Source organism: Anneissia japonica, unplaced genomic scaffold (genome assembly GCF_011630105.1).
Source record: "Anneissia japonica isolate Jap-2015-1 unplaced genomic scaffold, ASM1163010v1 scaffold6_len129433_cov155, whole genome shotgun sequence".
NCBI lineage: Eukaryota > Metazoa > Echinodermata > Crinoidea > Comatulida > Comatulidae > Anneissia > Anneissia japonica.
Genome location: NW_022752272.1, coordinates 85,015 through 96,097, shown reverse-complemented (window position 1 = coordinate 96,097; position 11,083 = coordinate 85,015). Strand labels below are relative to the sequence as shown.

At 35.4% G+C, this 11,083-nt stretch overlaps 4 protein-coding genes across 6 annotated transcripts in view; 3 read left to right on the top strand and 1 right to left on the bottom strand.

Annotated features, from left to right (window-relative positions):
• The window catches only part of LOC117122183 (gem-associated protein 5-like), a 32,117-nt gene extending 29,049 nt beyond the window's left edge, over positions 1-3,068 (top strand). The window contains exon 26 of the mRNA XM_033267691.1: positions 1,998-3,068. The gene's annotated coding sequence lies outside the window, so the exon portion shown is untranslated. The remainder of the gene's footprint in view (positions 1-1,997) is intronic.
• Positions 680-3,068, top strand: LOC117122182. The gene is made up of 2 exons (XM_033267690.1): positions 680-1,330; positions 1,805-3,068. The coding sequence occupies exons 1-2, from the start codon at positions 680-682 to the stop codon at positions 1,994-1,996; spliced, it is 843 nt and encodes a 280-aa protein (XP_033123581.1). The 3' UTR covers positions 1,997-3,068.
• Positions 2,286-9,082, bottom strand: LOC117122179 (nudC domain-containing protein 2-like). Of its 3 annotated transcripts, XR_004447673.1 has the most exons (6): positions 8,923-9,082; positions 6,858-7,107; positions 6,012-6,060; positions 5,294-5,445; positions 4,208-4,340; positions 2,286-3,421 (listed from the first exon to the last, which is right to left on the bottom strand). XR_004447673.1 is itself a non-coding variant. In XM_033267688.1 (5 exons), exons 2-5 carry the CDS (start codon positions 7,041-7,043, stop codon positions 4,323-4,325), a joined length of 405 nt encoding a protein of 134 aa, XP_033123579.1. In that variant the 5' UTR covers positions 7,044-7,107; positions 8,923-9,082; the 3' UTR covers positions 2,286-4,322. The 3 variants fall into 3 exon arrangements, 2 of the variants coding, with proteins under 2 accessions (XP_033123579.1, XP_033123578.1); XM_033267688.1 differs by having other exon boundaries at positions 2,286-4,340; XM_033267687.1 differs by lacking the exons at positions 2,286-3,421; positions 4,208-4,340 and adding an exon at positions 4,368-4,707 and having other exon boundaries at positions 8,923-9,080.
• Positions 9,083-9,383: 301 nt separating this feature from the next.
• The window catches only part of LOC117122180 (myotubularin-related protein 6-like), a 43,348-nt gene continuing 41,648 nt past the window's right edge, over positions 9,384-11,083 (top strand). Inside the window, exon 1 of the mRNA XM_033267689.1 lies at positions 9,384-9,588. Coding sequence (XP_033123580.1) covers positions 9,565-9,588 — 24 coding nt within the window. The 5' untranslated portion in view covers positions 9,384-9,564. The remainder of the gene's footprint in view (positions 9,589-11,083) is intronic.

Genomic DNA, 11,083 nt, shown 5'->3' with positions numbered 1-11,083 from the left:
GTCTTGCAGAGCTTGATGATAGTAAAGGATCTGACAACAAACTTGACAGCACTGCAGAAACACTTGAGCCTAGTAAGTGAATGTCATTACAGGCCTCCCTCCCTCCCTCCAATTAAATACCACTTTTAGCACCAGGGTTTCCATGGTCTTTAGCAGCTTTCGTCTCTCATTGGAATAATAAAGATAAAAGAAATTTGTTAATTTGGGACCACAGAATAGTGATCTTTAATTGGAGGTGGTCATTAATTGGAGGGTTCTTTCATTGGAGGGAGACCTCTATTTGCTAGGCATCTTATATTGTTCAACTGTGGAGAATTGCAACTCCCATGACATTAAAATGATGCAGGGCAAATTTACAAATTTCTTTTCTCATGTGATATGCAGCAATACATTTCTTTAAAGCTTAAAACTGCTGTTGATTAGGTAAATTTCATGATGGAATGGGGTCCGCCAGTTTCTTGATTTCTAACACAGGACTTATAAGTTGATTTTGAGACTTTAATGAAAGCAGGGTATACCATGTGAAGGTTGTCTGCCATTATAAGCTTATCAATGAGACTGTAGCTTCATGCTGTCTGCAAAAGCACAATAACATTTCTTAGTAAGAAAAGCATATTCAAATTCCTTTTTTCTTATCCTTTACAGCCTCCCCAGATGCCATTTCAGAGACATCAGCAAGATGTGTATAAGAGACAGGAAATATATCAAGGAGGCTGTTAGTAAGCTGCTTAGTACACACAATGAACATTTAGTGGATCCATGTAGAGAAATCCAGAATGCTGACATAATAGATGATGTCAACAATGGTTTAGAAAGTAGAAAACCAGATGGTGAATCTAAAGTTGACACAAGAAATATTTCACTAGAAGAGAAACTAACATGTACTAATAATATTGAAACTACACAAGATGCATGTAGTTCTCAGGCAGCAGGCAATTCTCAAGACTCTGAAAAGAAATACAATGATCAGTCACATGACATTAATACATCATCAAATCAAACTGAAATAAAAGGAGGTGGTGACCTGATGGCAAGTACTGAAGCAGAATTACAGACTAACCTGTCAACCAATGACAACACTGAAGAGAAGTTAAAGAGTAATGTGTCCATCAATCAGAATGCTGATGCAGAATCACAGAGTAAAATTTTGTCTACCAATCAGAACACTGAAGTAGTGCTACAGGATATTAAAAGATATGACCTGCCAGAAAAATGGGATGATTACCCACTGGATGAAAAGTATGCACACCCTGCAGTTACATTGGCAATGCTAACAAAAGAGCAAGCAAAAATTCTTGATGCACTGGCAGGGATACCAGATAACATGAAGGTAGGTCTGATGTAATAAAATATTCATAAACATAAACATATTAAAGCTTCTTCTCATTAATATAAGCTTCATAATCCTTATTGCAGGGGTTTAAATTTGGAAGACGTTACTTCCAGGAGATCTGGTTAAATGAGCTTTCTTAAAATATCAAATTTTATTTTGCTGCGCTTGGTGATACCATCGGCACTGACTTCTGTGAGACAATAATTAAAAGTAGTAAAAACATGCAGAATATAGGTCTCATCTTTTGCACCAGACATTTGTCATTTCGGACCAAAGAAAAGTGGTCTTTAATTAGAGGGAGACCTGTATTATAAATTTCCAGATGATGTTATTTTCCGGGAGATTCTTGCTTGCTTGCAGAAGGTCGTCCCAAAATTTTTGGTACTTCTGCTAGTTGTGGGAAACTTAGGACCCATTTACGATTTTTTCTTTATTACCTGTTATCATCTCTACCTCTGGTTTTACTTTCAGGAACATAGTTTCCCCTGTCCAATGGAGGCTGCAATGTTGCTGGTTTATTTTTCTCATTACTTGAGTCTTAAATACAGAGCAAATTCTGAAGTACAAAGACTGTGTCAAAAGGCCATTCAACAAGGAGAGCAGTTTGCTGTCACAAAAATGCAGAAGAAATACTTTGAGAAATACAGTAGATTTATTTTTTAACCAGAAAATCTTTATTTTTGATAACTAAAGAGAACTAAGAGCTTTTAATGATTTTAATGATAGAGGTTATGATTTGATTTGTATACTGTCTTCAGTGGTATATTCAATTCAATTTCGTTGCAGTTATGTTTTGCCATTGCTTGCATATCTTAGCCATTCCTTTTTTCCCCATCATTTGTTATGCCATCCGTCTGTCCTTAGCTCTTGATATATTTGGTGCCAATTATTATGTGAAGTCCCACCACAAGTAGGTTACATGGTTGGAAAAATCAAAGATTGAGATAACATATTTTAACTTTACATTATAAGCTTTAATTTGGTCGTTCTAAGGATAAGTAGATCCAGAAATGCAAGCATTGTAAGTTAAGATGTATGGAAATCTGGTCTTGAGAAAATCAGTCTCAATGTTACTAAATTGTACAACTATACGACTAGTAAGAAAATTAACTCAAATGGTAGCTATCATAAAATATAAGTACTAAAGTATTTAAAAGAAATTATGAGTTACCCTTAACAAAGCAAAAGGTGATGAAAATCAAAATAATACTGTAACAACAGTAATAAAAAAAATTTCAGTATTACAATTATTGAACAATAAAAAAAATATTAAACATTTGTTAATTTGTATTATTATATTATGCTTTGTTGAAAAAAAAAATTCACTTTTTTTTGGGTGTAGCATCATTAAAACTCACACTATAGATTTCAAAATAACATTTCACTATACATGTGTGCAGGATCATAAGATTAGAAAAAAATATCAAATTTTCTTGAAATAATGAAAAAATGAATATATACTTATTGGGTCATGCTAACAGTTGGAAAAACTTCCATCAACTAATATACTGTAGTTATTGGTGAATTCCAAGTTGACTCTGCTGTGCATACAAAGTCTGGGTGTTTATCACTATCATTTACTTATAAAAAGCATCTCTTCAGAGTTCTTGTCATGTTTGGTACAAGTTAATTTGTTGGACTTTTTGCACATCGATAAATGAATATAAAATGGTAAAATAAATTAAAAAGCAACCTGCACAACTGTACCAGATAAAGCACTTGTTGCTAACTTGAATGTTTGAATTTTAAATTAAGAATAGTTTTGTCTAAAAAATATGTAGTGGCATACACAGAAATGCACTGGCCAAACAGGTTTAACATTTTATTTTATACGGTATTATTGTAAGTAACGGCTGACTGCACCACCTGGTCTCTCACTGGATATATTCAACATACAATTAATTGTACAGACTTCTTGCCATCAACCAATGGTGGGCGGTGATGTCGAAGACGAAGTTGAAGATTAGAACTATATTTATACAGATGCACTGAAGTCTTATACAGTACATATAAATCACTACATTAGACTTATGAAATCATTTAATCTCTTGATTACGAATATCATTAGTTTTAGTCTTCCTGGAAATTGGGACGGCCTCCCGTACTGTACTCCCACATGCAGGTAAGAATCTCTAGCAAGTTCATAATATTTGCATGAAATTAAATGTGTTAAGCTCATTTAACGAGTTTGAATAGGGACCCCCCCCCCCCCTCGCGCATTTACATGTTTTATCAATATGGTAATACTGTACATTTCAATTCCTCACTAAATTTTTAAGGTTATAAAAAAAAAAAAAATTCTGAGAGTGCCATTTTTTTTTTGCCATATTTCAAATTATTATTATTATTATTATTATTTTGTTATTGTGAATAACGTCTTTCTTAGGCTCATTTCAAATGCAAATGGATTATACAATATAACAACTGGTAAAGATTCTATATTTAACAACATAATCGGAAGTATACATTTTGTATGAAACTGGAATATTCAATAATTACCGAACTATGCTTCACAGAGCATGCTATTATAAATATTGTAATACATTCCATTCTAGAGTTTGCATAACACAGTGTTTTTTTAGGCCCATGTCAATTGCAAATAGATTGTAAAATATATACAACTGGTAAAGATTCTATGATATTAACAACATAACCGGAAGTATACATTTTGTACAAACGAAACTGAATATTAATTGCTGGGTGATGCATCCATGAATAAAGACATTAAAAATGTTTTAATAGAGAAAAAGGACTTGGATGGTAAGAGTACCAGCTCAGCATGTCAGATGGATTAGGTACCATACTAATACTGATGAAGTCAACAGTTTTTCTGATTTAGTTTACTGTAACCATAAATTCTGGTGCAAGTCAATTCAGCTTATAGTTGATCAAATCAAACCAGTAACTGTTTCCTCATAGGTCAGGTATTACTTTCAATAATTTCGCGGGCAAATTGTTACTTGCAATACAAGGAATGCACTGTAGTCGCTCAAAATGCATCAACGAACTAAAAGAAAAAAACCAAAAAAACAAATTGGTTTGAATATTTTTCATTTTATTATAAAATGAATATACAGTACCAACATAAAAGTGTGATTATTAGATAATTATAGTATCAGGTATTATGAATACATTTACTGTAATGTGGACCTGACATAAAATTGCTTTTCTTGAGAATCATCCGGCCTTGGAATATGCACTACATAAAGTTTCAACTGCTATGTTATTGAGGTTAACATTTTACTTATTTAAGTTAATTCCATCTATTTTCTTTTATTCCGTTTTCTGTTGTCCAAATTTCAGTTTGATAAATCAGGGCCTCCTCTAGAATAGTTTCCTGACATTTCGGCTCCGCTGAAGTCAAACCCTGGATTCTAAAGGGGAGGCAATGATACCAATTAATAAATTCTCTGTTAAATTATAAATTATGGTGCAAATCTGGATTCAGAAATTGATACATTTCACTATATAATATTTTATATATACTATATTATACATTATTAATTAGCAAGTCACCAGAAATAATATACTCAACTCTACATTATCATTGCATAATTTTAGTGAACATATGAGGAATAAAGACCACCACAGCACTACAAGTGCAATAATAACCTAAATTTACAACTTTTTTTTTTACAAAGGAAGTTCAAGCCTCTTTTTAAAATTTGGTCCTTGCCTGTGGAAAGGAGAAAGTGGGTTCAATATACAGTACCATTCTTGTTTTTAAGAAACTATAACTAACTTTATTTTAGATGACATTTCCTTGTATTAATAGGCCAATAAAAACATATTTACCTAAAATAATCTGTTAAGGTTTGTGATGGATTCATGAACAAACATGCAAAGAAAAGGTGGACACAGGTTCCCCTTTTGAATAGTATATTGCACAATGGTGGCGCTATATCAAATACAGATACCATAGTGATTTATTACTGGATGGCATGTTATATTATAACTGACCTCATTTTGAAACCTCTCTAGAGTTAGCTTCTTTTCCATCTGGTCAAATTTCATTGGATCAGCAGCATACTGCTCTTTGAGTAATGACTGCCAACAGTTTTCTGCTGTTGGATTACCTTTGGTTAATGTTAATCTCAACAGTTTTCTGTCTTCTGTATAAAGAAACAACATAAAATAACATTACAGTATTAATTTGATCATTAATGAATAATGCATTACAATATTTATGCATTAGCACAAATTATTGCAAAAATGTATGACAGGGTGAATTCCCAATTTTAGAAAAACGCCTGCAACTCACAAGAAGACCTGGAAACCATTGAAGCCAAAAGACTGAAGCTGTAGGCCTACCACAGTCATTCTCTAGGATCTTCCCTTTAGAAATATGGTACTCTTGAGGCAATACACATTAGTAAACAATAATAATGATGGTCACATAGAACTATTTTCTTGATCAATATATCAGCCAAATATTGTTTTAGTAGCTGTACATTATAGTTGCCTTATCTGCAATATCTAATCCTTACACTGTGGCCAAGCGCTATTTAGGGGACACCTTTTTGGCTACAAAGTGAAACATATATCTTTACCCTGCGGCCAGGTGACACCCCTATTTTGGGACACTTTTTTGGTTCCCGAAAGGTGTCCCCTTATTAGGAGTCCTACTGTACATTTCAACATATAGATTATGGTATTCTTATGATAGCTTATCACTTACCAAGATCCCAAAGACACTCATCGGCATGCACTGTAGCAAATAGGTCTCCCTGAAAATTCATTTTAAAAGATTCATTGAAAGTGATGTTATGCTATTATGTACATTATTATAATACAGTTAAACTTGCCTAAGTCAACTAAGTCGAATAATTTCCAAGTCGTGGAAGTCGATCTAATTTTACATGCCAAATTATTGTGTTTTCCATTAATTAACAATCTGTAAGTCAAATTTTATCGAGTCGAACAATATTTCAATGGCATTTTGGATTCGACTTAGGCAAGTTCAACTGTATTACAAATACTACATTATGATGTAATCAAATTTACTGTTAAAATATTTTTATTTGAAAAGATAACATGATAAACAACACTTGGTGGAATTACTGTATACTGAATTTTAAATAAATGATAATCCTATTTACATCAGTGGAATTATAGTTATCATTTACTTGATATTACAGTGGTCTTCTTTTTTTGTTTCAAAGTGAATTTCTTTCAGATGAATTTTAATTGGCCAAAAGTCTTTTAGCAAATTTGATTCTTTATATTTGTAGATAGCATTTTCGTGTTGTTATTCATTTTGGCAATTAAATGTTTCGTTTCCAGGATCCCAATGAAAATATTGCTTTCAGAGTTTTTAACTGTATTTGTTTTTTCTCTGTATTGTATTCATTGTTTTTGTATTTTACTCTGATTGCTAAATAAATTCAAATCAAATCAAGTATTCTAAAAAAAAACTTGATATTAATATATTGTAGAAGGGTAATGATATACAAAACAAATATCTTTGATTGTGAAACTAAAAAAAAGAAATTATCTGAGGCTTCTGTCTAATGAGAGCACAAACCTTAATAATATTGTTTCCTCTTACAACACATGTTAAATGATTTGGTTTAAAAATCACAGTAATCTCCTTGGGTTTGGTACCAGGCTCAACATTTATTTCAACCATCACCTCCTCTATAGTTTGGTACCACATTCCCCATTCTGTCTCGCATGGTACAATTCCACTCTTCTCATCAAAATGAGACATATTTTTCACATATATCTGGAATAGTTGACCTATATAGTTATCACTGTTGGTCTCAACTGACTGACTGAAAAAATAAATATAAAAAAAAATAAAAAAGATGAAATGAATTTTGATTAAATATATTTTTGATATTTGTTTACACATTTCAACCCCAAACAAAATTAATTTCATTTATTATGCCATGAAATTCTTGAAACATAGTGCTAACCACTTCATAGCCTGTTAACAATGCAAGCTGGTGTATCTGAGCATGGCTGGTCAAAAATGGTCAGCATGTAGTTTGAACTCCTGACCACAACTTCAAAACCCTGGAAGGAAACTGCTGCGTCAAACAACCTTCCCAGGTAACAATCGTGAAAAAAGAAACCAAATACTAAAAGAACAGTAGAGCACAAACTTCAACATTTAAGTAACCATTGCTACTTGGCAAACAGGTTATAGAATATTTTAATTATCAATATATTTTTTAAATTTTTGATCTGACTTTTAAGAATCGCCGTGGCTAGAGATACAGTACCGTATCGGAACTTCCGATTGCTAAAGGTACAGTAAATGATATTACGTCATGATTAGCCAATAGAAACGCCGATACATGCATGACGTCATTCAGTGCACTGCTGCTGCAAAAGTAGCGAGTGTGTGTTTACGATCTAAGATAAGAAATTTTGTTCGTTCGCGGGTGTTGTTGACAAGCGGTGATTAATATTCTGTAGCCCGAGGTCCTATAGCAATAAAAAGGATAGAAGTTTTGCTAGATTTTGCAACATCAAGCAACAGAGTAAACTAATTTAATAGTAGAAGCTCAGCCTTATCTACCCCTGCTACTGTGCATACTAATTCCCTGTAGTATATGCACTGTAGGCTATACTACAAATAAAGTTTACTTTCACTGATAATTACAATCGCCATGTTGCTTGGTTGGCTATTTCAATCAGCAATAATAACTAGTGCCTACTATTCTATAGGCTTTGCCCCTAGTAGTAGCACTACAGTATTAGGCCTAAGCCCAGCCTAGTAGTACGACTATAAAATAAGCATAGGCCCCTAGGCCTAGTAGACCATTCTCTATGGTAGACCATAAAATGCGCAAGAATAACAGAAAGGACTTTTAACCCAAACATTGTGATAAGCCCCAATCGAAGTACATGAAATGGGCCTACTATGACATAAATTTGATCGTAACTGTTCGCGCCACACGTTTCTCATGATCGCGATGTCGACTTTGCAAAAAAGCCAAAATCGAGTCGGTCATTTCTATTGGCTAATCATGATGTAATATCATTTACCGTACCTTTAGCAATCGGAAGTTCCGATACGGTACCGTATCTCTAGCCACGGCGTTTAAGAATACGCACCTTTAGAAGCCTGGAATAGGCACTGTCAGAATGCAAAAAATAAAGTTTAGGCCTAAAATAAATAAACAAAAACAAATTGTTTTTTAATAAATTTGTTGGAGATAAGTGAATTTCCGGGAGATTTTTGCTGTTTGCGGGAGACCATACCGATTTCCGGGAGACTTCGAGTTCCATGCATACAGAACGTACGTAGATTTGGCCAAATTGTGTGCCAGAATCTACTCGACTAGGTCTAGGAGACCTTCAAGTTCTCGCATGCAAAACAAAGATGAATTTTAGTTAGTGATGTCATTACGCTCTTCGTCCTACCATCGTCGTGCAATCGAAAGCTCCCTATTATACTATTAGCGCCTGGCTAGCCTAGGCCTACTACTACCGTAGTAACCGTAACAGAACTAGGCTAGGCCTAGTAGTCTAGCTTGAGTAGACCTAGCCTAGGCCCTAGGCTAGCTAGGGGGGGCCTAGGCCTAAGCTTTGTCAGAAATTTATGTAAAATAAACTGCATCTCACAAAATAATACTAACAAATAATAGGCTATTTGATGTTCATCAGAAAATAGTAACTTAATTGATTTTAAAATTAAATTACAGCAGCAAATGGTATTTCCCTACTACTAGGCCTATAGGCCTAGTCAATCGCCATCTGTGCCGCCAAAGAATTGGGTTACCAAAGAATTGCCACTTTCCCAGGTTCCTGTTCTGAAAAACATGGTTTTCGTAAATTAATGTCAAATGTCAATATACAAACATAGGCATGACTAGGTGTCGACCCAACGTTATTTATTATTTTTAAAAAGACTAAGTCCCTATTTATATATTTCCAATGATTAAATATTTTTCAAATTACATGATAAAATTAATATATTTGTTTTATGTGGTTGAAATATTTTAAAATAAAATGATAGTTTAGTACAGATAGTGAGATGGGTCATGGGTCAAATGCCCGGTCAACCGTGATCAACAGGAAGTAGTTCTCAAAATGATGATGACAAGAATCGCGAAGAGCTGAGAATCGCGATCGTTGATCACCGCGGCGGCACACGACACGACAGCAAGACACAGTCGGTGTCGGAAGAGGACGAAGGTTCTGTGGCACCAATCGCTCTCTTTGAATATCTCTTTGGGGATATCTAGTTTCTGTTTGTTGCTGTTGGTTGTCATCAGATAATGGAGTACATAACAACTCCGAAGGTAAGAAAGAAACCTTATACTTACTAAACTACTACTAGGCAGGCCTAACTAAGTGTAAGTTTAAGCCTAGGCTAGGGCTAGCCTAGGCCTCAGCCTAGCTAGGCTTGGCCTACTACTTATTACGCCTAGGGGCCTAGGCCTACTTCTACTAGAACTAGCTATTATTTTAACGTATAATAGGGCCTAGGCTAGGTACAAAACTCGGCCTAGCCTAGGGCCAGGCCTGGGGCCGGGCCGAGCCGTAATATACAGCTAAGTACAGTAAGTTAGGCCTAGCCTAGCCTACTAGCCTAGCTAGTGTAGAAGCTTAGGCTAGGCCTAGCCTACCTAGCTAGGCTAGGTAAAACTAAACTAGGCCAAGCTAGAGAGAGTTGTGGGTGTGTAAAATGTTAGGTGTTGAACTAGGCCTTTTCAAAATCGCATAAACGTGAGACTCTGGTTAAAGATTTATTAAGCAACTGTAGTATTTATCGCCTATCTACTGTGATAATACCGAGTGAAGCTTCTTACCTTATCCAATGGGATATCTTGCTTCGAGGCGATAATACTCCAATAATATATATAAACACAGCAGAATACCCACAGCGCAGGCAATTATACTCCTGTGTAGACTCGGACACCAGATAAACAATCCTGTGATAAGGTTAATGATGCGTCTTGCATTAAGTCCAGTGTACGAGTGACGACAATTCACCAAGGTCTCGGCGATCCCTCCTCTGCACACCTGAAGGCAGGATATGCAAATACACAGATGCCGGGGTTAGAGGTCGTTACCGTTGATCGGTCTCTCGAACAGACGGCGGCCGTCACTACACTCCTCCCTTATTTGAAAAGAGTTGACATCATCCCCAGTATCAATTCGGTGCTCGATCTCTGCGCAGGTGCCAATATCAAACTGATGTGCGGCGAAGGCATCCTGATACTGAACGAGTAATGCAGTGAGTGCTTGGAACTCTGAGTCTGAAAGAGAAGACTTAGAAACATTTAACATTCCAATCAGATGTTCAGGTACCCCAGGTGTAATCCCTTCCCCCCTGGCAACTTCCGATTGCTAAAGGTACAGTAAATGATATTACGTCATGATTAGCCAATAGAAACGCCGATACATGCATGACGTCATTCAGTGCACTGCTGCTGCAAAAGTAGCGAGTGTGTGTTTACGATCTAAGATAAGAAATTTTGTTCGTTCGCGGGTGTTGTTGACAAGCGGTGATTAATATTCTGTAGCCCGAGGTCCTATAGCAATAAAAAGGATAGAAGTTTTGCTAGATTTTGCGACATCAAGCAACAGAGTAAACTAATTTAATAGTAGAAGCTCAGCCTTATCTACCCCTGCTACTGTGCATACTAATTCCCAGATGTTCAGGTACCCCAGGTGTAATCCCTTCCCCCCTGGCAACTTCGTCATCATCTCCAGTGACTGAACTTTATTACGTCATGATTAGCCAATAGAAACGCCGATACATGCATGACGTCATTCAGTGCACTCGCTACT

Excerpts from the sequence above, each read along its gene's own strand:
- LOC117122179 (XM_033267687.1), bottom strand. The coding sequence starts at position 7,043 with ATGTCTCATTTTGATGAGAAGAGTGGAATTGTACCATGCGAGACAGAA. Across the intron at positions 5,446-6,011 it reads TGAGTGTCTTTGGGATCTTG|AAGACAGAAAACTGTTGAGA; the intron begins GTAAGTGATAAG and ends TTCTTTATACAG. Across the intron at positions 4,708-5,293 it reads TAGAGAGGTTTCAAAATGAG|AATCCAGGGTTTGACTTCAG; the intron begins GTCAGTTATAAT and ends CCTCCCCTTTAG.
- LOC117122182 (XM_033267690.1), top strand. The coding sequence starts at position 680 with ATGTGTATAAGAGACAGGAAATATATCAAGGAGGCTGTTAGTAAGCTG. Across the intron at positions 1,331-1,804 it reads GGATACCAGATAACATGAAG|GAACATAGTTTCCCCTGTCC; the intron begins GTAGGTCTGATG and ends TTTTACTTTCAG.